This window comes from Dryobates pubescens, chromosome Z (genome assembly GCF_014839835.1).
Source record: "Dryobates pubescens isolate bDryPub1 chromosome Z, bDryPub1.pri, whole genome shotgun sequence".
NCBI lineage: Eukaryota > Metazoa > Chordata > Aves > Piciformes > Picidae > Dryobates > Dryobates pubescens.
The window spans coordinates 37,736,086-37,761,230 of record NC_071657.1 but is presented as its reverse complement, the minus strand read 5'-3'; the positions used below and the strand labels follow the sequence as shown (position 1 = coordinate 37,761,230).

The 25,145-nt window shown below is 42.2% G+C and overlaps 1 protein-coding gene across 2 annotated transcripts; it reads left to right on the top strand.

Moving 5' to 3' along the window:
* Nucleotides 1-1,074: 1,074 nt before the first annotated feature.
* On the top strand, nt 1,075-23,350 carry TMEM38B (transmembrane protein 38B). 2 transcript variants are annotated; one of them, XM_054178271.1, is made up of 6 exons: nt 1,075-1,482; nt 9,859-10,015; nt 14,940-15,124; nt 15,997-16,084; nt 18,117-18,234; nt 19,768-23,350. In XM_054178271.1, the coding sequence occupies exons 1-6, from the start codon at nt 1,377-1,379 to the stop codon at nt 19,975-19,977; spliced, it is 864 nt and encodes a 287-aa protein (XP_054034246.1). In that variant the 5' UTR covers nt 1,075-1,376; the 3' UTR covers nt 19,978-23,350. The 2 variants fall into 2 exon arrangements, with proteins under 2 accessions (XP_054034246.1, XP_054034247.1); XM_054178272.1 differs by lacking the exon at nt 1,075-1,482 and adding an exon at nt 1,600-1,636.
* The last annotated feature ends 1,795 nt before the right edge of the window (nt 23,351-25,145 follow it).

Below are 25,145 nucleotides of genomic sequence, written 5' to 3'. Positions count from 1 at the left end.
TAGGCAGAGAGCAAATTTAAGAGCATCTGTGGATATTGTGCATATTCAGACTGCTTAAGTCACCACAAAGTGTACAAATCTTACAGACATTAACACTTGTGGAAAACAGCTGGGGGGAAGGCAAAAATGATGTATTTCTTCAGCAGGAAAAACAGCCAAAGACTCACAAACAAATAGACCTACCTTTCATCCCCAAGGGAGGAAAAAAAAATTTGAAAAATGAGACCAACAACCCTTGTGTTCACTAAGATAAATGTTCCATCAATGTTCATTTCCTTCTATCCTAAGTTAGCTAGTACGGCAGACCAAGAAAGCACATTTAACACGCATCTTTGAGTAAGCTAGTTTCTTTGAACATACTGTAGGATTGATGCAAAACTGGTTAGAGATCTACTAAACAGTTAAAAACACTATAAAAATGGATATAAAGATATATTAAGAATTCCTGCTGAGGTCTGATCATACATTAACACCCTCAGTGACTATTTAAAGTAGGTGGTATTTCGATTGCAACAACCTGTAAAAGACAGCATGTTGGCACTCTTGATGAACTGAAGAAATACTGTACTGAAGCAATGTGAAAAAAAGGCGGGGCCGGGCGGTTATAAAGCGATAAAGGTGCCATTTATACCTAGGAAGTGTAGTGACCTATGCGTAAGAACGGCCAGATGCTGCGATGCAGGGCAAACACAGAAAAGCCTCTGGTGGCACAATCATTTTCAAGATGAATTTGAACCAAGACGATCATGATTTTTTTTTTTGTTTGTTTGTTTTAAAGGCAACTAGAAGACCGATGAAACACGCTAACTGTTCATATAGGCAAAACACGGCTATAAAGGCGAAAAGAACTGGCCGTCTACCATGTTCAAGATTGCCGAGACAGGCTGCAGGCAAAAACGTTCAGGGTGAACACTTCGGACCAGCCGGTTCCGGACCAGGCCTGTCGGTCTGTCTGTCGTCCGGTCGGCGATCCCGTAGGTCTGCAAATGCAACCTGCTCTGACCCATGGGGGACAGAACGGCTACGGCCCACGGCGCTTCAGACAAAGGCAATGCTTTCCCAAGATCTCCCTGTTCGTTGCAGGGGTTAGTCAGTCGGTAGGGCGGCGGGCACACCTCTCAGACCTCTGCTGAACCAGCGGGTATCATACAAGGACAAGCACACCGAGTCTTGCGCGCTGTAGCTGCCAGAAAGGGCGTCCGCACGTTGCCGGCACCGCCTGTAGGGACCCCGCCGCGCTGCCGACCGCCTTTACCGGCCAACTGCTTCCCCGCTCCGCCTCTAACGGCGGCCGGCAGCGACCAAGCTTCCTCTGGGGCTTCTGCTGCCGTGCGAGGTAGTCGTTCTGCGGTCCTCTGTCCAACTACCGTCCGGGCATGGAGCTGTGGCAGGTACCGCTGGTCTTTTCGCACCTGCCCATGTTCCCCTTCTTCGACCTGGCGCACTATGTGGCCTCCGTCATGGCGCTGAAGGAGCAGCAGGGTGAGATGGGCTGTTCTCGGGTCGGGATGGAACTTATCTTTCTCACCGTGCTCTCCTGTCGTCCCCTAGTATCACCTGCTGCGGTCCAGGCCAGAACAGAGGCGAGGAGAGGGGAGTACCCGGTAGCCGGCCGCCCCAGCCCCGGCCGAGGAAGGTTGCGGCACAAGATGGCGGGGGGTGTCTGAGGGAAGCTGGGGTGCCAGGAGTGGGGCGGAGCGGGGCTGGGCTGGGGGGTGCTAGGCGGTGCCCGGTGTCAACTGGTTCGCGTGGGCTTTGCCTCTGGGTCACAGCTGGCGTTGCAGGTGCCTCGCCCCGGGTCGGGTTGTTAGCGTTATCTCCGGGATCGTTTTCCTCGAGATCCCTCCAGCCTCCAAAATCTGCCGTGTTTTTTTTTTCCTTTTCTCCTGTCTTCCCCCCCCCCCCCCCCCCCCCCCCTTTCTGGATTTTATTTGTATTTAACAATGCTGCGTGGCTAAATCTCAGTTTCTGTGCGTACTCCCACAAACTCTCGGGTGTCTTGCGTTTCATTTCGTGTAGGGAGGTTTGCCAGCACTCCTAGTGGCCTCTCAAGCCAGAGCCCCGTGTGCGCGGATTTCAGCTGGTACGCTGCAGTACGGCACGGACCTGAGGCCGGTACTGCCGGGCTCGGCAGGGGTGCTCCTCTCCTCTGCCCCTGCCGAGTCCTCCTGCGTCGGATCCTTGTGTGCTCCGTTAGTTCGTACGCGTGCAAAGGAGTTTGTCTGCAGTCTTCATTAGCCCTTCTGTCAATAAATAATGTCTGACTGCAGAAACCACGTGGAAATCAGCAACGTGCTCTTATGGTCAAGAAGGCCAATGCCATTCTGGGGTGGATTAGAAAGGGTGTGATCAGTAGGTCGAGAGAGGTTCTCCTCCCCCTTTACTGTGCCTTGGTGGGGCTGCACCTGAAATATTGTGTCCAGTTCTGGGCCCCTTAGTTCAAGAAAGGCAGGGAACTGCTTGAAAGAGTCCGGTGTAGAGCCACAAAGATGATTAAGGGAGTGGAACATCTTCCTTACAAGGAAAGACTGAGGGAACTGGGGCTCTTTAGCTTGGAGAAGAGACTAAGGGGCGACCTCACTAATATTTATAGATATGTAAAGGATGAGTGCCAGGAGGATGGAGTCAGGGTTTTGTCGGCGATGCCCAGTGACAGGACAAGGCACAATGGGTGGAAGTTGAGGTGTAGGAATTTCCATGTAAATTCTGATTCTAACATGAGGAAAAAAAATTTCACTGTAGGGTGATGGAATGCTGGACACTGGAATAGGCTGTCCAGGGGGGGTTATAACAGGAGTCTGTATTTTCTGTGGGTGCATGTAATGACACTTCAGTTGCTACATGTGCTTTCCTAGAAAGTCTTTTGCACTATGGTTGCTAAACCCAAGTCTAATTTTCAGTTGTCACAAATATAGAGACTAGCCTTGTTTTAATATTTAGAAAAACTACTTCTGCTGTGGCTTTGCATAGTTACAGTAACTACATCCCAGCTGGTAACTATAATAAACCAAGCTGGTTTTCAGGATTATAGTGCAGATTTGGGTGCTTCTACTTGCTTCAGAATCTTAAGGCTCTGTGCCATTTAGTGAATGCTTGTGCTTTGGTCCCTTCCTAAATGTATCAAGGTGATTTTTTTGCTTCTTCCTGAGTAAGTGCACTCATCAGACTGTTCCAGTCAAAATGAGACCTTTTTCTCTAGAGAGGTATTTGACATTACTCTGCCTTTAAACTTTCCTGTGGGATGTACTTAATGACTGGGATGAGAGTAGTCTCTGCTTTGTTAGCATCAGCAGAGCTTTAGACAGCACATCTGGATAGTGAATTGTTGTCAGAAGTCGGGTCAGGTTGGTGCTGCTAATTTTTTTTCTTTTCAGCTTAATAGCTGGAAGTTTTGAACTCTTGAGTATCTTCTAATACTTTGAATTAATAACTGTAATTCAAGTGACTGCTGGTCTGTAACCCACTTGCAAGTAGTTTGAACTGAATATTAAATCATAACTGAAAGAGCAGTGATTACAAAATACTCAGGATGGATATAATAGATATCCTGTAAGCATTACTATACATTCTTTTTGGAAACTTAAAAAAAGTAGCTGTGTTTCCTAGGGAAATAGCTAGGTAACCTTAAGTGGCTGGATGGACAAGCAGCTTGGATGGACAAGCAGCTCCTGAAGGATTTAAGGGAAAAAAAGAGGCTGTATCACCTTTGGAAGGAGGGGAAGGCTTCTCGAGGTATGTTTAAGGAAGTGGTTAGACTATGTAGGAATAAAATTAGAGAGGCAAAGGCCCAGTTGGAACTGAAGCTGAACACCTCTGTGAAAGACAATAAAAAGCAATTTTACAAATATATCAATGCTAAAAAGAAGGGCAAGAAGAACCTCCACTCCTTACTGGACCTGGAGGGGAACATGGTGACCAAAGATGAGGAAAAGGCTGAGGTCCTGAACGCCTTCTTTGCCTCAATGTTTAACAGCAAGGTAGGAGTCCAGGATGAGTGGCCTCCTGAGCTGGGTAATAGGGTCGGGGAGCAGTGTAATGCCCCAGAAATTCATGAGGAATTAGTCCGGGACCTGCTGAGCCACTTGGACACCCATAAGTCTGTGGGACCGGATGGGATCCATCCTAGGGTGCTGAGAGAGCTGGCAGATGAGCTGGCCAAGCCGCTCTCCATCATTTTCCTCCAGTCCTGGCTCACTGGAGAGGTCCCAGATGACTGGAAACTGGCCAGTGTGGTCCCCATCCACAAGAAGGGACGGATGGAGGAACCTGGAAACTACAGACCAGTCAGCCTGACCTCAGTGCCAGGGAAAGTGATGGAGCAGATTATCCTGGCGGCAATAACTGCGCACCTGAAGGATGGCCAAGGGCTCAGGTCCAGCCAACATGGATTTAGGAAGGGCAGGTCCTGCCTCTCCAACCTGATCTCCTTCTATGATCAGGTGACCCGTCTGGTGGATGTGGGGAGGCCTGTGGATGTAGTCTATCTGGACTTCAGCAAGGCCTTTGACACCGTCCCCCACAGTAAACTGCTGGCTAAGCTGTCAGCTCGTGGTTTGGACCACAACACTCTGTGCTGGGTTAGGAACTGGCTAGAGGGCCGAGCCCAGAGAGTGGTGGTGAATGGTGCCACAGCCAGCTGGCAGCCAGTCACCAGTGGCGTCCCCCAGGGATCAGTGCTGGGCCCCATCCTCTTTAACATCTTCATTGATGATCTGGATGAGGGGGTTGAGTCAGTCATCAGCAAGTTTGCAGATGACACCAAGTTGGGAACAGATGTTAGTCAGTTAGAGGGTCGAAAGGCTCTGCAGAGGGACCTTGACCGACTGGACAGATGGGCAGAGTCCAATGGGATGGCATTTAATAAGTCTAAGTGCCGGGTGCTGCACTTTGGCCACGGCAACCCCATGCAGAGCTACAGGCTGGGGTCAGAGTGGCTGGAGAGCTGCCAAACGGAGAGGGACCTGGGGGTGCTGATTGACACCCGCCTAAACATGAGCCAGCAGTGTGCCCAGGTGACCAAGAAGGCCAATGGCATCCTGGCCTGTATTAGGAATAGTGTGGCCAGCAGGAGCAGGGAGGTCATTGTGCCCCTGTACTCTGCATTGGTTAGGCCACACCTTAAGTACTGTGTCCAGTTCTGGGCCCCTCAGTTTAGGAAGGACATCGAGACACTTGAACGTGTCCAGAGAAGGGCAACAAGGCTGGGGAGAGGCCTTGAGCACAAGCCCTATGAGGAGAGGCTGAGGGAGCTGGGATTGTTTAGCCTGGAGAAGAGAAGGATCAGAGGCGACCTCATTGCCCTCTACAACTACCTGAAGGGTGGTTGTAGACAGGAGGGGGTTGGTCTCTTCTCCCAGGCAACCAGCACCAGAACAAGGGGACACAGTCTCAAGTTGTGTCAGGGGAGGTTTAGACTCGAGGTGAGGAAAAAGTTCTTCACTGAGCGAGTCATTCGTCATTGGAATGGGCTGCCCAGGGAGGTGGTGGAGTCGCCGTCCCTGGAGGTGTTCAAGGGGAGATTGGACGTGGCGCTTGGTGCTATGATCTAGTTGTGAGGTCTGTTGGAACAGGTTGGACTTGATGATCCTTGGGGTCTCTTCCAACCTTAGTTACTGTGATACTGTGATACTGTGATACTGTGGTATAAGAAGTATAAGGTTAAATCCAAGCCACATTTGTTTTATCCCAGATTACTGCCGCATTAAAATACCAACCTCCCCCTGCTGTTAAAAATCTGAATTAGAGTATTTATATCATGGTAGCACACACTAACTAGGACTTTGTTCCAGACATTCTAGCTAGATTTCCTTGCTCATTTGTGATTGCTGGCAGCCCATGACAACCAATGTGTTGCTTTCCACATGTTTTAAACTAAGAGTTTTTGTTTAGTGCGTTTGGGATTGCTTAGGAGTTGGTCATTTGTAACTGTCAGTTGTGGAAGTGATAATTTTTGGGGTTTGGGATGGAGGAATGTTTGAAGATGTGTCTTATTTGGAAGGCATCTGCTGATTTTGTTCTTACATAATTCTCATGATTTGAAGAGTTTTTTGTTGTTTGTTTTTTTTTTTTTTGGCACAGTTTTGCTAAATTAAATCTGACTTTATAAATCCTTTAGTTTACTTAATGTTATGTATAGTTGAATGTGGGTGCTAGAAAGAACTTCTGCAAATCCTTCTGGTTTGCTTTTAAATTGTGTATGTGGTATGTGTTCCTGGCTGCCTACTTGCAGCATACTGGAAATGTTAAATTAGGTTGTATCCTACTGACAGAAATAGTTTGCTGGCAAGGTGTTTTGTTTTTTGTTGTTGTTGTTTAATTACTGTTGCCTAGAAACAATATTTAAAACTGTATACAGCAATACTTTTGTGTTTTGAAACCATGCTGAAGTAAACCATTTGCAGGACCAGTGGCCTTTTGGCAGATCATATTTTGCATGGTTGCGTGATGCCTCATTAGTTTTGCAGGATGCATCAGAGGATAAATATAATTGACCACTTGTGTAAAAACATGTGACCCACTTACAACTGAGCCAGTTTTCTGGAAGGTTGCACCCCAGTTACAAGTCATGTAGCATCACTAAGATGAGCTTAAGTTAGTACGAGCATTTTTTGCCTCATTGGCTTCTATGAAGATATATTTTGTGTTAGAAAGCAGGTATGAATTGCCAAGAAAATACTAATGTTGACCAACAGAAAAATCTTGACCTCCAGCAGAGTTTACAGTTCCTTGTCTTTTTGCACATAATAGCTTGATGAAGAAATTTATATGCTTTGTTGTGGAGCTTGCTCACAGAGGGAAATCTGGTAGTAATAACAATAATTATTATATGTGACCTCAAAACTGGAAACCACTTGTTGGTAGTCATGGGGGAGAGGAAGAGTGGAGAAGTGATGATTGCTAGAAGGCAGAAGAATGGATTTGGAAAGAGTACAGATAGCTAGCTAATTTAAAAATAATATCACAGTATCACAGTACAACTAAGGTTGGAAGAGACCCCAAGGATCATCAAGTCCAACCTGTCCCAGCAGACCTCACGACTAGACCATGGCACCAAGTGCCACGTCCAATCTCCCCTTGAACACCTCCAGGGACGGTGACTCCACCACCTCCCTGGGCAGCCCATTCCAATGACGAATGACTCGCTCAGTGAAGAACTTTCTCCTCACTTCGAGTCTAAACCTCCCCTGGCACAGCTTGAGACTGTGTCCCCTTGTTCTGGTGCTGGTTCCCAACATTTAACTGATTTCAGGCTGCACTTTTGGGGGAGGGAAGAGGTGATTTGGTACCCTGATGAGTGTCTCCACTAAGATGTTAAAATTATTATTTCTCTGCTACTGCAAAGTGAAGAGCTTCCCACTAATGAGAGAGATGTTGGTGCACATCCACTTGCCAATAGATCTCTGAAGTGTATTTTTGTTTAAAACTTGGTGTGGATGTTGAGTGTTCTTGGATGTGGAACCTCCTGTCCTGGTCTGGTTACCAGTGTCACTCCAAGGCCAGGTTACTGTGCACATTACGTTGTACTTTCCACCTGTACTGCAGTCAAAGCTTGTTCATAGTGCAAAAGTTGATCCGTTAGCAGTACTTCCCAGTTCCAGCGCCTGTTCCCTTCTGATTTGTGATTTACAGTGCCTGTCCCTGTCTCCTAGGTTCAGCTAGGACAGGCTTAATTTTCTTCATATGCAGTGGGAAGGGGCCAGCTGAAACAGCCAGTGTGCTATTTCATACCATAGTACCATGTCCCTCCTATGGGGGGGTGACATGGGCCTTTGGGAGGAGGGCATCAGGTGAGTGTGTCGCCTTCTATATGTATTACTTCTTGTTATGTATTGCTTTCTGTACTATTATTGTTATTCCTTCTGTTCATTCTTTGTGTTGTTCTATTAAATTCTCCTTACCTCAGCCCATGGGGGTTTGGGTTTGCTCCCAGTTTCTTCTTCCCATCATACTGGAGGGAGGTGGGGTGTGAAGGGGGAGTCCTGTGAGCGGCTGCGTGGGGCTTGGCTGCATCATGGTTAGAACTATGACACTCTTGTTAGCTGGGTTCTCATGCTGTCCTGTGAGAACTGGGATGTTTCTTCTCTGTGTGGTCCATTTGTGCTGTAATGCCACAGCAGCTTTTAGTGGAGTTGCTTAACAGACTGAGTCCTGTTGAACGTGAGGGTTGGATATTCTCTTGTTGCAAGAAAAGGTATTTTTGTCGTTTAATGTGAAACTCGGTACATAACAGTACTTGTAATGTGGCTCTGCCATCAGTTGAGAATAATTACACGTGGAGAAGGAAGTTAGTGTAGTTCTTTTGGACCAGTGAATATTCACTTACTGTATTTTTGTGGTTGTTTTCTCAAAGAAATGTCTGCCAGCACTTTTAGACCTTTAAAAAAAATAAATTAAAAGAACTGAGGCAACTTCAATGTTGTAAGCACAAGACATTGATTTTCTGGAAGTGTCTTGCCCTTTTCAAATCTATTGGTGAAAACAGGTCCACATGGAGTTATGTGAGACCTGGGTGCAATGGCCCACTTTACATTTTTACTTTTGCTGTTAAGGAACATTATCAGGCTTTATAATTTTCACCTGCTAATTTTATGTGCATGGTCATAATTGATGGCTTCTTTGGAGGAGTAATATGCAATAACAAAGCTGAGCATAACCAACTTGGGCACTTGATAGTATGATATGGCAAATAAATCACACAATGATTAAAACCCCATAGATGTAACCTTATATTCAGGTATTCTGTAATACTTAGAAGTATTAATGTTTATACATTTAGATGGTGCTGCAATATGTGATGTCTGTGCCGGCAGTGCAACCAGAACAATTTCTAAGTACTCTTGTATGAAGTAGATTGTGTTGAGTGTACTGTATTTTCTTTTATATGTTAAGTTTGCCTTGAGTATGACTTTTTTCCCACCAAAGAAATGCATGAAAACCCAAAACCTTCTCCTCTGGATTGAAAACATATGTCAAGTTTCATTTTGGGTCAGGCATTAGGTTTCATTTCTGCTTTTGGAAACTCTAGCCTTTGGACTGTGGAAAGTTAAAACTAGTTCAGGCAAACAGGACCTCTGCAGATGTGTAACAAGGGAAGCTTTGGCAACACTGGACTTTTGAAGTTGAAGAAAATAGTCAAAACAAGGATTTGTGAATATTTATGTCTTTAAATTGTAATTTTTCCCTGGAACTGATTAAAGGCTTCCCATTACCTCCAGCATAATCTTTTACTATTAAATAAAGTTTTGACATAGTTCAATTGCAATGGAAAAGGAACAATTAATTTTGAATGAAATAAAGGAAATCATGACCCTTTTAATAACAAGGGAAACACAATTATTGTTATTATGACTTCAGGTAACATTTTTCCTGTTCAGGTGAAACAGTTCTGTAATTATTGTGGATACTGCTTTCATTTTGTTCAGCAAACATGGTTAGTAAGGTGTTAGGAGGAAAAAGTATGAATACCAGTCCTGTCTAGGTCAGCAAAGCTGCTTGTGTATTTTTAATAGACATTGAAAAGCAACAGATTATTAACAATGAGATCTCTCAAGTGTGCTCTGAAAGCTTTTTCTTCTTGCCTTCTAGCCAAATAGTTATACTAAACCAGTCCACAGAAGATGTTTGGAGAACACAGCATCAGTCTTTCACTTCTATTTCGGTAGCATATGCTTAACTCAGTGTACTCTCAAGTTTGTATTTCTGAAGACTTTTCTTGTCAAAACCTACATATTTCTGCAAGATTATTAATTACCTAAAGAAGCAATGTTGGACTGAATGATTAGAAACATACTGACTTCTAAATATGATGAAAACGTAAAATGTTTATTTCTGTTTATTCATCTTTCCCCTTTGTTTCAGGAGCTGTGGAAGTGTCGGTACGAAGTCCAGTTGCGTGCTGGTTTAGTGCTATGCTTCATTGCTTTGGTGGGTCAGTTTTGTCTTCTCTGATGCTTGCAGAACCTCCAGTAGCATTTCTGGCAAATGGCACAAATATTCTACTGGCATCTTCAGTCTGGTAAGCATCCACAGTTTAGTTAGATGAGTAGTAGTGATTCTGAGGAAGACATACTTTGTGAACCAATAGTGTGCCATCCAGCTTCCATGTAAATCAGACGATTAACTTTAAAATGATACCAATTTGGATGATGTTTCATGATGTTTCCGTATCCAGAAAGTCACTGCCACAAAACAGTTGTTACAATCCCATTCTACAGGAATAAAATGCTTGTAAGAGAGCAGCTCTTGTGGGCTGTTGTGTAACAAAGTGCTCAGCCACATGATTAGACCTGCCTTAGATTTTTATAGTGTTCCTGGTCAAATCGCTGAAAAAGTTGTTTTGGAATAAAGTAGACTTCAGTTACTGGTGTTATATGGATATAAGCAAGTCCTTCTGCAACAAGGTGACCTTCTTAATGCATGAAAGAATGGCTGTGGATGTTGCTTATCTGGACGTTAGTAGAGCCTTTGACACTGTTTCCCACAACATCCTCTTGGAGAAACTGGTTGCTTATGGCTTGGGTGGGTGGATGATTCCACTGGGTTAAGAACTGTCTGCATGGCCAGGCTCAAAGAGTGGTGGAGAATGGAGATAAATCCAGTTGGCAGTTGATCACAAGTGGTGTACCCCAGGGTTCCGTATTTGGCCCAGTTCTCTTCAATATCTTTATTAACCATCTGGATGAGGGGATTGAGTGCACTCTCAGTATGTTTGCAGATGACACTAAATTGGGTGGGAGTGTTGATCTGTTTGACAGTAGGAAGGCTCTGCAAAGAGACCTGGACAGGCTGGGTTGATGGGCTGAGGTCCATTGTATGAGGTTTAACAACGCCTGCATCCCATGCAATGCTACAGGCTTGGGGCAGAGTGACTGGAAAGGTGCCTTTCAGAAAAGGACCTGGGAGCGTTGGTTGACAGCTATCTGGACATAAACCAGCAGAGTGCTTAGGTGGCCAAGAGGGCCAACAGCATTGTAGCCTGTATCAGGAACGGTGTGGCTGTTAGCAGTAGCAAAATGATTGTGCCTCTGTACTTGGCACTGGTGAGGCCGCACCTTGAATACTGTGTTCAGTTTTGGGCTCCTCACTACAACAAGGACTCTGAGCTGCTGGAGCATCTCCAGAGAAGGGTAACAAAGCTGGTGAAGAGTTTGGAGAAAAGGCTTTATGAGGAACGGCTGAGGGAACTGGGATTGTTTAGCTAGGAGAAAAGGAGGCTGAGGGGAGACTTCCCTGCATTCTACATCTCTGTGAAAGAAGGTCGTAGTGAGGTAGAGGTCCATCTAGTTTCAGGCGATAGGATGAGCGGAAATGGCCTGAAATTGGGGGTTAGGCATTAGAATAAGTGGCCCATGGAGGTGGTAGAGTCACTGTCCCTGGAGGTATTAAGAAACATGTGAACATGGTACTTTGGTTTGTGTTTTCACGGCCATGGAGGTGTTAGGTTAATGGCTGGACTCGGTGATCTTAGTGGTCTTTTCCAACCAAAACCATTCTGTGATTCTATGATAAACAGTCTAAAGTTATCCACGGTAGCGCTTGAAGGCCAGAACCTGGCTGATGTAAAAGTCTTGAACTTTCCCATAACTGGGACTGAATTATTTTTCCATTTTCTCTTCCTGACATTTTTTCAAAACTTTGTTTTTTTTTTTTTTTTCCCTTTATCTTTTGCCCTTTCTCAAGGGGATGGGCATTCTAGTGGAAAACATTACAGAGCTTAATGGGAAGGCAGGTAAGTGAATGAGGCAGGAATTTGGCCTGGTTTGGAATTGAAAAAAACCCCAAACACTGGAGATGCTTTCATGTAAATGTGGCCTTCCGGTGGAGTTCATTTATTCCAGAAGGTGATCTTTGAAGAAACCTTCAAACTTAATGAAACCTGTGAGCAGCTCAAGGTTTTGAATTTAAAAATCAAATTTCCCATCTTAGAAGAGTGTTACCTGCTTCAAATCCTGTAGTATCTGTTCCTTGTAGTCCTTGAGGTTTTATACTTACAAACTGATTAAAATGAAAATGTTTATCTATGTATTAGCCTTCTGGTCTTGATGTTGCAATGGAAGATGACTGATTTAATTTTAGGCAAATTGGTGAAGTGAATAATGTGCAATAAATAGTGCAGCATTAACATGGCTTATAGAATCTCCTGATGGTGCATATTAGCAGCAGAACTGTTTTAACAAATGACATGAGTGCAGAGTACATGTAAATAGGATGTGGTGGCTGTTGAACTTAACACAGTCCAAATGTGATTGTCTGTGCACAAACAAAATGAGGCTTTAATGAGGAGCTATGAATGTTATGAAACCATTTAAGCTTCTAGTTTCACAAAGTTCTCATCTTGAATATAATGACTTTAATTCCAGTCCCAAATCACATGAAACAAAATCTCAGGCTTTACATAAAACTGGAAAATGAAAGGTGTTGTCCTACACTTAAGAAATTAATGATCTGTAGGACAGCGACATCTACTGTTGGCAAGTGCTGCTAGCAGAGAAAAGACCACAGGCTGAAGTGCTGTGGTGGGACTGCAAAGCCAGATTCATAGAATCGTAGAATCAGTAAGGAAGAATCAAAGATCATCAAGTCCAACCTGTCACCCAACACCTCATGACTACTAAACCATGGCACCAAGTGCCACGTCCAATTCCCTCTTGAACACCTCCAGGGATGGTGACTCCACCACCTCCCTGGGCAGCACATTCCAATGGCTAACAACTCTCTCTGTGAAGAACTTTCTCTTCACTTCAAGCCTAAACTTCCCCTGGTGCAGCTTGAGACTGTGTCCTCTTGTTCTGGTGCTGGTTGCCTGGGAGAAGAGATGAACCCCCACCTGGCTACAGCCACCCTTCAGGTAGTTGTAGAGAGCAGTAAGGTCTCCCCTGAACCTCCTCTTCTCCAGGCCAAACAATCCCAACTCCCTCAACCTCTCCTCATAGGGCTTGTGCTCGAGACCTCTGACCAGCCTCGTTGCCCTTCTCTGGACATGTTCAAGAGTCTCAATGTCCTTCTTAAACTGAGGGGCCCAGAACTGGACACAGTACTCAAGGTGTGGCCTAACCAGTGCTGAGTACAGGGGCATAATGACTTCCCTGCTCCTGCTGGCCACACTACTCCTGATGCAGGCCAGGATGCTATTGGCCTTCTTGGCCACTTGGGCACACTGCTGGCTCATGTTCCACTTACTTGTGCGTTGAGGTCCTAAAGCCACATTCTGCAACTGTAAGTTAATTCTGGTTAGTGTTGTCTGTTGAGTACATGGCTTGAATGTCTATTTTCAGTAGCCTTTTAAATAGCTCTTTATATGTTTGGCTTCATATCAACTGGAGCTTCATTGCATAAAAAGGCAATTGACTTCTACACTAGTAAGGAAAGGAAGAATGTAAGTAGTTCTAAAGTAAATCTAAAACTGAGCACCAGAGCAGTAGTTAGCTACTGATGTAGTTGACTGTTTGAGTAATAGGCTATTGCATGCTGCACTCTGGGAGGCCTCAAAGTGAAGAACTTCTAAAATACAGTGGCATTCCGTCTATGCCGAAAAAGAAAATACACAGCTGGGGCTGAACTTAAGCTAAACTTTACCTTTCTGAGGATGAAGTTTCCTTGCCTTCTGCTGTAAAGGATAAACTTTTTCTTTTTTCCCCCTGTTTTTTCTTTTTAATTAAAACAAACCAAAGCAAACCAAAACAACAAAAAACCCACCTAAAGCCCAAACTTTGCGTTCTGTCCTGAGCTCTAATCTCTAACCATGAAGCGTTACTTGTCTTAGCTGTGATGTCTGCAAGTAGTTCTAATATACTAAACCACATATAAAAAGTGCATCTTTGCATTGTAGCCTGTGCAAACAGATGAAGAAAACAGCTTTAGAAATTGTTGGTAGGCAGGAGACTGAGCTGAGCAGCCTGAACCAGCAAGCAAGTATCTTTTCTAAGAAAATGAAAAAGTAGCCTTCCTGTCTTGTAAAGGCTTTAACTGCTTATACTTAATTGTTACTCTTTTATTCCTGTTCTGAAATAATCTAGATTCTTAATCTGGGTTAGTTTTTTTGAGACTTTGAATGTCTCAGTAAAAACTGAATTTTGCTCATGATTGAAGAGTTACAATAAAACACATAACCTAATATTTACTGTCACCTTAGGACTGAATCGTTAGCTGCCTTTAACTTTGTTTTACAAGCAAGTTGATGAAACTTTGAGCTGTGCATTTGATGCTTTGAGAAAAGAAAACAGGTTTTGTAATTGGCAAGATGGAAAAGCTAGAGTTAGTGGTTACTGAGATGTGAAATGTGAAAACAGCTGTACATTTCATGTGGCCTAGCATTAATTAGTGGAGGCATTCTTGCTGGAGTTCTCTAATTCTGTGTACCTATCAGTATGAAAACATGGTGTCAGCATGTAATTTATCACCGTGTTGTACTCCTGTTAAAAAAAACAAACAACAACAAAACCAAACAAACAAAACCCCCAAACAGAGCAACCAACCAACAAAACCAAACAAACCCCCAAACAAACCAAAACAAAAAAAACCCCAAAATCCCACAAACTCCCCAAACAATGACAACCCCCTCCCCAAAAAATCCAAATAATTAAGAACAACCTACAAAAGTAAGTCAGACACTGGTTTAATAATTGGAATTATAAAAACATGATATGTAAGCTATATAACAGTTGGCAAAATGTAAAGCTGTTTCTCATGTACTTTAACAAATTCTTCTCTGGGACAATGAGGCAGTAAGAACAATTTCAAATAATGCTTGATGGAGGAGCTCAAGCACATGCAGAAGCATTTAGAATTTGTTCTCATATGTCTACCAAATATGACAGTGAGGTATCAGCAGTATAAATCATACATTGTTAGTCATGTTAAAAACTGTCTTTAAAGGTTATTAGTGAATTCCTTAGTGGAAACTTTTGGATGCTGCTAATGGAGGTTCTCATGATTTTCAGGTACCTTGTGTTTTACTGCCCACAAGACATGTTCTTCCAGTGTTTTGCCTTTCTGCCTCTTCGGCTTTTGGTTGCAGGAATGAAAGAAGTGACTAGAACTTGGAAGATAACAGCTGGTGTTGCACATGCAAACAGTCACTTCAAAGATGCCTGGCTTGTCATGGTAGCTGTGGGCTGGGCCAGAGGTAAGATGCACAACATCTTGTTCTGATGGACTATGATGTTTTGGATTGGTATTTAAACTGCAAGCCCTTCAGTGACACTGTAGCACCATTCCTTGCTGTGCTGCGTATGTTAGTCCTAATACAGTCTGTGACCACCTCAAGGGAAAAGCCTGTGATGCAGTTTTTCTGCCTGGATTATCAAGGGTGACATTTAATGTCTTTGAGAGAAGTTCATCTTATCCCTTCAGAAACTCTTGTGAGGACTTGTAGAATGGGCAGTTGATGGTGATAAAGAAATAGATCTCCCATGTAGGTTCAGTGCTATTACTACACTCTACCTTCCTAACAGATGAATTTGTAAGTCAGGAAGTAGGAGTGCAGCTCTTGTTTCTGTTTGCTTGGTTCTGCTCTGTCAATGTGGTGACCTAAGGTACTCTTCCCACTTTAAAATGCAGGTGAGTCTCATTCGCTAGTGTCTAACAGCTCCTTATGTCTTCAGTTCTGTTTATGTAAAAATACATAGCCACTTTTCTCCATGAGGGTCCTCTTATAGAAACACACTCTGTATTTGTATGATGGCATGAAGAATGGAACTATATAAACCTCTGGAGATTAACTTAAATGGTTCCAGCATTCATTTGTAGTGATGGGTGCATCAGTTCAGATGCTATCAGATAAAGGTAAACATGAGGTTCTTGCTAAGTAGCTAAACCTGTGAAGTTTCATGTCGGTTGCTCAAGTCATACATGTATAAAAGATCGGATTAGTCTCTTTAAGTCTGAGCTTTAGGTGCAACATTTGGCACCTGTAACAAGTTTTGCTGGGACAAAGAATAGGTTGTGCAGTAGTGGCAGCAGTAAGTGGAGGCTTATCGCAAATCTCTGCAATTTCAGGAGCTGGTGGTGGCTTGATTTCCAACTTTGAACAGCTGGTGAGGGGAATATGGAAACCTGAAACCAATGAACTACTGAAGATGTCCTAGTAAGTTTTTTATATGGACTGCACATGTTAACTGTTCTTTTGCTAACTGCTTGTATTGATACTAACTGTTAGTTGTTCAGATTTAAAAAAAAAAACCAACAAAACAACAAAGAAACTGACAAACCCCAACAAATAAACCAAAACCCCAAACAAGATCAAAACAGTGGAACATGTCTGTAGTCAGTGCTTTGGTGTGTACCTTGTGAAACATTAGTTGATGGTCTTCTGCAGCTGTTCTAATAGTTCTAAGTTCACAGCACAAGAACACCAAATGGGAAAATCAGTCAAGCAGAAAGCAGCATGAGTCACTAGGATGTTACTGGAAAGCTGTGTTGACTCAGTTTATCTTACAGGGATATGGTCTTCCATCCAAAACAGGAGAGTGGTACCAGAAGTACACAAATGAAATGGCATTTTTGGTGTATGCTCTCAGCATCATTACAATGGCTTTCTTTCAGCATTCTCACTCTTACTTTCTCTGCCAATGCTGTTTTCCTCCATAGTTATTTGAGTTATTCATAGTCATTCGAGGTTAAAATTCTTATTCAATATAGGAAAAATGTACTATAAAATAGGAAATGTTGCTTCTCTTGCAGAAGCAAGTTCTGGGATTGTTGCATGGCTCCCCGTTTATTCTGTACAGTTAAATGACTGATTGAGAGAGGCTGGAAAGCTGCAACTCAAGATGAGCTAACTGCAGTGATTTCCTAAAATTAATTTGATCTTTTGCATGTTACTTTTAGTTCTCTAGAAATAGCTATTTTTTTATGTTATCTTGCTTTACTGTAGCCACTTTTAGCAACAGCATAACAGAAGGAAAATACTGCTTTTCCTTTGGCAGTATTTCAACTTCTTATGCCTTATGTTAGTTGGCTTTTTCTGAAGTTCCAGGTATTTAGAATTTATCTCCCTTTGTCAGTGCCTAGGTGACAGTGAAAGCAGTTTTCCAAAAAGGAGAGGTCACTGTTGATAGTAGCACTTTGAATCCAAGTAACACTGTACTTACAGGTGTAACAGTAAACCAGTGCTTGCTGACTGTGTCAGCACTTGCATATATGCTCTGCATGGTAGATGTGGCTTAGAGTAACTGGAAAAGGATTTAAACATTTTTGTTTAATATATAAAGCTTAAGAATCTTAAATCTAATTAAGTTATGAGGTGAAGGGATAAAACATTCTGCAAATAGATGAGATACCTGTATACAGGGCTGTTTTCTGGGCTTGCTGAGCAGGAAGTTGATGTAGTAAATCTCTGAGTTGCTGAAAAGACAGCAAAGAATGTGTCATTGCTAGATGCTCGGTGAATACAGGAATGTCACATGCAGATGCAGATCAAGAAATGCATGGAATGTTTCTGCTAGTGTTTTAGTGCTCTCTCTTCAGATGGCTTTAGATAACTGACCAGAGTTCTGCATACCTAGCAAGGGATTTACCACCACAATGAACACAGCTAGAAGATACAAATCTTTGCATGTCTTGAGTGTGCACAGCTATGTTGGCAAAACCTGATAACATAAGCTTAGTTCAAATCAAATACAAGCTGACTACAACTATAGAACTGTGGGAACCTCACAGGGGACTGGAACTTGGACTATGTTGTTCTTCAACACCTTAAGCATCACCTTAGAGTAACTAACACCTAGAATACAGTGTGGGAATGTAGCTTTACTCTGAATCCACTTTTAGGTCTAGCCTGCTTCTATTCTTCCTCTAGGAGAGGAAGAAGGCAAGCAAGCTGATTATAGAATCTGAAAAGGGGCACTGCTTTGGGGAGGATTTGTCAAATATGATTTTGCTGGTATGTAAAGTAGTGCCAAGCTTGATGCTTGCCCATATTGTAGACAGAAAGCATAGTAACAGCATATAAAGAAAAAGTCTTAGTTTAGTTATAGCTAGGTTTTGCACCTTGTCACTGTTACCACAAGTTTTCATTAGTTCCTTTGCACACTGGGATCATTTATTGTTTTCCAGGCCATGGCAGCTTTCATTGTGAAATAGGGAAGAGAAATTGACATTGTTTGTTTGATTTCTAGCCCTGTGAAGGTAACATTGATAGGAGCAGTTCTTTTCACGCTGCAACACAGCCAGTGTTTGCCAATAGCAAGATACAACCTCATGTTTTTATACACCGTCTTTCTTGTTGTCTCCAAGGTAAGAGTGTGAAAGTGTTGCAAAAAAACAGATAACAGAAAATCTTTTTATTTCTTTATTTCAGAGCAATAAAAATGCCTTCAAAACATTCAACAAGTTAGGGTTTATGCTTCTAGATGGCTAGACCAGCTCCTACTGAAGTCTTAAATCTGTGCTTAGTTTTCTGTACAAGAGCAGAACAGAAGACCTACAAATTAAAAAAACAACAGGAATTTTGGCACCCAACAGTTGGTATACCAGACTTAATACATCCATAGTGTCATGCTTGGAGAAAGAAACTCTCCTCTTTTCTGCCTTTTGCTAGCTACTTAGTACCTTTCTGGTACCTATGCACGCATCTGTGCATTTGCAGTCACCTGGCTTGAAGTTTTCACAACATAAGTGTTCAGGTAGAAAGAAAAAGTGCATCAAAACTACTGTGATGTGTCTGTAACTACTTTTATTATAAAATAGATAATACTGACTTTGATCTGTCCAGTTTTGTTCATTTCCAGGGTGATGCTTATCTTCAGGACTATTACAAAGAAATGTAGTCCTTGTGTTAGCAGTAGTCTGGTATTTTTAAGAGCTTCAGAGCTGCTGTTGAACAGATTACAGACTGTCTTAAAGTGGTGGTTTCCAGTCTCCTTTCTGTGAAGTAGTTGACAAGTCCAATTCTAGAGAAGTTGCTTTAGGGAGTTAAGCCCTAAGGCTGATGTTCCAGATTCTTCACCTAAATCAATAAGGGCATTGTTGAACTCAAGATGCTGGGAATGGAGAAGGAAAACAAAGTTATTCTGGAAGTGAGAAATTACAGCTGTTCTCAGAAGCTAGCTTAAGTGATTATGTTCTTAAACTGATTGCCATGCTGCCAATCAGAAACTGGAGCACCCACCTAACTAATAAAACAACAGTTGTGGATAGTGTAGTAGGGTCATGTTCTGGGAGCATTGAATGTCTCTGGAAACTGCAGAAAGTATTGGAATATAAACTTGACCAGTACCTGGAGCTACAAAACTTTTTTTTTTCCCCTAGCCTGATTCCAAGTTATGTATTCTAAAGAATTGCTACCCAAATCTCTTAAAATGTATGGAATGAGTATACCTGTCTGGAATTGTAGCTAAAGTCTTCTTGTGTGTGTGTGTGTGTGTGTGTGTATATTCAGGTGCTTGCACATACATTCTTTCATTTTAAATGGAAGTAGCCACTCTGTTTGCATTTTTCAGTTTGACTGAGGTACAAATCTTAGCCATGAAAGTTGCTCCTGACCTTAGTTATATGACCTAAAACGTGGTTTATTCTTTGGATGATTTCAGTAAGCTTTAAACAGAAACTTTTTTTGTGCACATATTTATATGCAGCTGTGTGAAGAGTGGGGGTCAGAAAGAAAAGTATTCTTTGATCAATTCAAGCTAAAATTAACATTTTTATATTCTTGGTGGCATGGCTTATGGAGACTTATAAATGCCATACATCCATTCAGCTTTTAACTTGTTTTCGATTCGTGTGAGGTCTTTAAAACTTTTATTGTAACTTGATCCTTGTTCTTCATAGGTAACAATGATGTTGACAAGATCTGCAACTTCTCCATTTGCTCCCTTTGAGGCTGCTTTAGGCTCTATGTTCTTTGGTTTGCCAAAGACACCATCCAAAGTGAAGGGTGAAGGTGCAACATCTTCCAATGGCTCTTCAGTCAATGACCAGTCTTCTTCTGAGCAGCGCTGTGATAGTGCTAAGAAAAGAGAGGCAAAGAAAACTGAGTAAAAGGCTTAAAATCTTTTGAAGATGTTTGTATTTCAGGTTGGGTTGGCTGAGAAATTTGTTTAAGGACTGTGAGGAGAGAACAGGGCTGTATACTATTGTGTTGCTGTTTGCCTTCAGAGTGTGTTTCATAAGCTACTGTTCAGAAGTCTAAATGCAAATGTTGGATTTATAAGTTTAAAACTACCATCTTTTATAGTGGTTATAAGTTTACTAATTTCTGCATTTGTGATAACTTTTAAAATTCTTATCTGCTATAAGATTGTCACACATTTTGAAACTATCAGCTGTGTTATTTTTTCTGATATATCCCTTGCTTCAGTTCTTCCCCCCTCCACTCCCCTTCTCCCAGTTCTTAAGTTTCATTTGGATAGCATGGATTTACAATGCCAAGCATTCACAGGAGCACGGTGCAAATAAGGAAGTGATCATGTGAGCAAAGCTTAACCACACTGCACTGTAAAACCATGAAAATATACCAAACTAGTGCCTTGAACTGGAAAAACAACTGAATTACTGTTGTAACTCACATTGCACTGGTTTAAGTTTTCTTTATTTACTTATGTAAGTATTTTTAGTGGGTTTTTAAAATATTTTTAAATATAAGAGTGAATTATCTGCTACTTACAAAAAAAGTCTTCATACAGTTAGCAAGTAGAAACATTAGAGTATTTTCACTGTTGGCTTACTTTGACACTTTATTTGCAAGTGTTTGATGTGTAGCTATTTTTTTCATTACAGAGGGGATTTACATGTGGCTTGTGTTTGTCTAGGCCCAGAGAGTCTGAAAGACCTGCACTTCTAGCCTGGATTGTGCATTTTTTTCTTTTCAGAGCCAAATGTCCTTTTCAAAAAGAACACTGGACAGCATGTTTACCTTGTTTCTCATGAGTTCAGCCCTGTTATGCTTGCTTTTAATAAATACCAGCACTAGTTTGTAGCAACTACCTCTTGTGATACTGGGGAAGAAGCCTGGTAAACTGACAAAATTTTGGTTTTTTTTGATCATGGGTTGATTTGCATGACACCTGTTCTGCTGTTGACAGATGAGGTACACCTCTCTTGAAGGGGGAGAAGCATTTTTGCACTAGAGTTGGCAGGGGCACCGAAAGATTTTAAAACTAGTTTTGAAGAGGGAAAGGGATTAAACTAAGCTTAGGCTCCAGAGATAACTCTGGGCGTGACATGCCAGTGTTGGAGGGATGGTGGTCCAGCAAGGTCCTTTGGTCTGCTGTCTCAGTGGAGGTAAGGGATGGAGATCCATGCATCAGCAAAGACACAAGGGCCATTGAGGTGTTAGAAACCATGTAAGTGCCTGAGAATGGTCATGTAGGACTTAGGGCTTCTCCCCCAAAAGATGGCAGGATCAGTGTACCAACTGAAATGCATCTACAACAATGCATGCAACATGGGAAGCAAACGGGAGGAGCTGGTGGCCATTGTGCAGTGGGAAAAACATACAGTTGCTATTGCAGAAACATGGTGAGGTGACTTGCACACCTGGAGTGCTGCAAGAGATGGCTATAAACACTTCAGAAAGGACAGGCAAGGAAAGAGAGGTGGTGGGGTAGCCCTATATGTTAGCGAGTGTGTAGAGCTTGGCAGTCGTGGTGACAGGACTGAATATGGGAAAGACTCAGTGGGAAAGCTAATAAGGCAGATACCATGGTGGGAGTCTGTTACAGACCACCCAACTAGGATAAAGAGACAAATGAAAGACACTATAAGCTGCTGAAAGAGTTTCGCTATTCCTAGCTTTTGTTCCTGTGGAGGACTTAATCTTGCTAGATATCAGCTGGAAATACAGTACAGCAGAGAGGAAACAGTCCAGGTTTTTGCAGTGTGAGGAAGATAACTTCCTGACACAGCTGGTGAGTGAGCCAGCTAGGGAAGGCAACCTGCTGGACCTTCTGTTTGGGAACAGAGAGAAAGGACTTGTGGGTGTTGTGGTGGTTTGGCACACTGATCATGAAATTACAGGGTTTTTGATTCTTTGAGAAGTAAGGAGAGGTATTAGTAGACCCACTACCTTGAAGTTTCAGAGGGTAGTGTTCTGAATGTTTAGGAGACTGGTTGACAGTCCCTTGGGAGGCAGTCCTGAAGAGTAAAGGAGTCCAGGGAGGCTAAATATTCTTCAAGGAGGAAGTCTTTTAAGTCACAAAAGCAGGCCATCCTGGCATGCTGTAAGATGAGCTGGCAGGGAAAAAGGTCAGCCTGGCTGAACAAAGAGTTTTTGCTGGAACTCAAGGGGAAAAAAAGAGAATTTATGACCTTTGGAAGAAACAGGCCACAAGGAAGGAGTGTAAGAATGTTGTGAGTTTATGCAGGGAGAAAATTAAAAGGGCTAAAGCCCAACTAGAACTGAATCTGGCAACTGCTGTAAAAGATGTTTCTAGAAATACACCAGCTAGAAGAAGAATCTCCATCCTTTTTTGGATGTGAGGGGAAACATAGTGACAAAGGCTGAGGAGAAGACTGAGGTATTAATGGCTTCTTTGCCTTAGTCTTCAGTACTAAGACCAGTTGTTCTCCAGGTACTCAGCCCCAAGAAATGGAAGACAGGGACAGGGAGCAATGGGAAATGGTTGAACACTTAGACACACATGAGTCTGTGAGGCCAAATAGGAGCCACTTGATACAGTACTTGATACAGGATCCACTTGGTATAGGATAGGTACTTGAATGAGCTGGTGGAAGTACTCACCAAGCCATTTTCCATCATTTCCCAGCAGTCCTGGCTGACCAAGTGAGTCCCTGGTGACTAGCATGTGACACCCATCTATCTACAAGAACAGCCAGAAGGAGGATCTGGGGAAGTACAAGCTAGTCATTGTGACCTTGGTGCCAGGGAAGGCTATGGAGCAGATCATCTTGAGTGCTATTGTGCAGCCTGTGCAGGACAACCAGCAGATCAGGCCCAGTCAGCATGGGTTCATGAAAATGAAGTCCTGCTTGACAGATGTGATCTTCTATGGCAAGGTGACCTGCTTAGTGGATGAGGGAATGGCTGTGGATGTTGTCTACCTAGACATCAGTAAACCCTTTGACACAGCATCTTTCTGGAGAAACTGGTTTCTCATGGTTTGGACAGGTATATTCTGCTGTGTGAAAAAAAAATGGCTGGATGGCCCAGTTCTCCCAAGTAACAAGTGACAGGATAAAAGGAAATGACCTTGAGTTGTGCCAGGGGAGGTTTGGTGGGGTGTTGGGTAAAAAGATAGTCAAGCATTGAATCACCATCCCTAGAGATACTCATAAGATGTATAGATGTGGTTCTTAGGGTCATGTGAACTTGGTAAATGGTTGGACTTGATCTTCAAGGTCCTTTCCAACCTAAACCATTCTGTGATTCTATAGTATCAGAAGTGCTGAACCTGTTTGCTGAACCTTATTGCATCTTTTTTGCATATGCTTCAGGACTGAGATGTTTGACGTTTTACAGATGTTACATTTCATAAGAACAGAATCTTTTCAGAGGAATCATTCATCAATGTGCCAAATTTTAGAATAAAGTAAAATATTTTACAGAATTGGATTATCAGCGATTTCTGCTTTGAAGAGTATTCTTCAGCAAGAGCAGGTAGGTTCATCTTTGTGAAGGGATGGCAAGGATAATGTGAAGAAAGATCTGATTTGAAAAGACATGAGTTCTAGTTCCAGCCACATACATGAATTTAAGAAAACTGTCACTAGTGTTGTGCTTAGAGAGAGGGGAAAAGAAAAAAGTACCTAAGAAATTCCTTGTGCCTGTCTAGTCACATTCCTATGGTAGTGACCAAAACTATTGAATTCCTGCATTTGGGATCCAACTATATAGTAAATGTTCTGTACCTTGAAGACTGAAATGAGTAGTTTCTTCTGTGGGGAAGAATAAATTTTTAAAAACCAAAACCAAACAAACAAACAAAAGAGGGAAAGAACCCAAACCCAAACCCAACCATAAACAACCCCCTCCAACTCTTAGGACAAAATATCAAACATGACTGAAATTTTACACTGAAATTTGGCATAGAGTTATAAATGCTTTCAGTGTTCACTTGTGGAGAGCCTGTTTTTTGTAGCTTGGTATCATGGATGTAGGGATAAGCTTGAAGCTGTCAACTAACTAGTTAATGATTGTTGTGGTTTAAGACTCAGCTGGTGGCTGCATTGCACAACTGTGAAATACTGGCTGATAACTATAAATGTGAAGGTATGCACAGACTGACTCTTCATGAGGTTTACATTTTTAAGAAAAATAAAATACTTGGGTTTGTATTACTTTTGTACTTGGAGAAGACAATACTAGAAAAAAGAAAATTTTATTTTTGTGACTGAATACCCCAAGAGAAACAAACATCACACTAATGTATATTGTTTTGAAACAGAACGTAAGTTATGATGAAAGAAATCCTACTGTGAGCCCCATGAAAACGAACCCTCGTGTTTCAAGATCTCACAGGCTTCTGAAAAACAGGTGCTGAGAAGAAATCCAAACTGCACAGTTATATGAAAGTGTTCTGAGAATTTATTTTTTTTTTAATTAAAAAAAAAAATCTGTGATGCCTTTAATAAACAGTTACTTCCTATCTTTTGTGATGATAGTCCTGTGTTTCTGCTCAACTGGTCTGTGTAAGATTGGTAAAAATTCCTTACAACAGCATGTCAGAATCTTCAGAACTGCATACATAAACTAGAGGGCTGTATCTAATTTGGTCATTACCCTGGTGAAATTAGAAGTAGCTCTTGTAGTTTTATTAGCTCAGTTCTAGGGTGAGAAGGATCTCTTCAGTTGCTGTTCTGGGTCTTCATTTCTATTAAGTATGCCCAGTTTCTGTACACAGAATTACCTTAAGATGTGATTCATGAAGAGAACCAAAGTTGCTGTAGATGATAAATCCATTTTGCTTTCCTCTTCTGTATTTTCTCTATTTCATTGGAAAGAAGTGAAGATACAAGGATATACAGACAGTACCTTAATTTCCATCTTGATTCTTCAGTGTATTATTAGGCAAGACGTAATTCCAAATGACTGTCTTCTGTAGGAATTTGAATTCACTCACCAAGCTAGATGGGGAACATAAACTTTATTCAGAATGAATACTTTTAATTTATAAGGTGAATCTTCATTTCTGAAGTCTAAATGAAGTCTCACAAAGAGTGGCAACGTAGAAGTAGTACAAATCATGGTG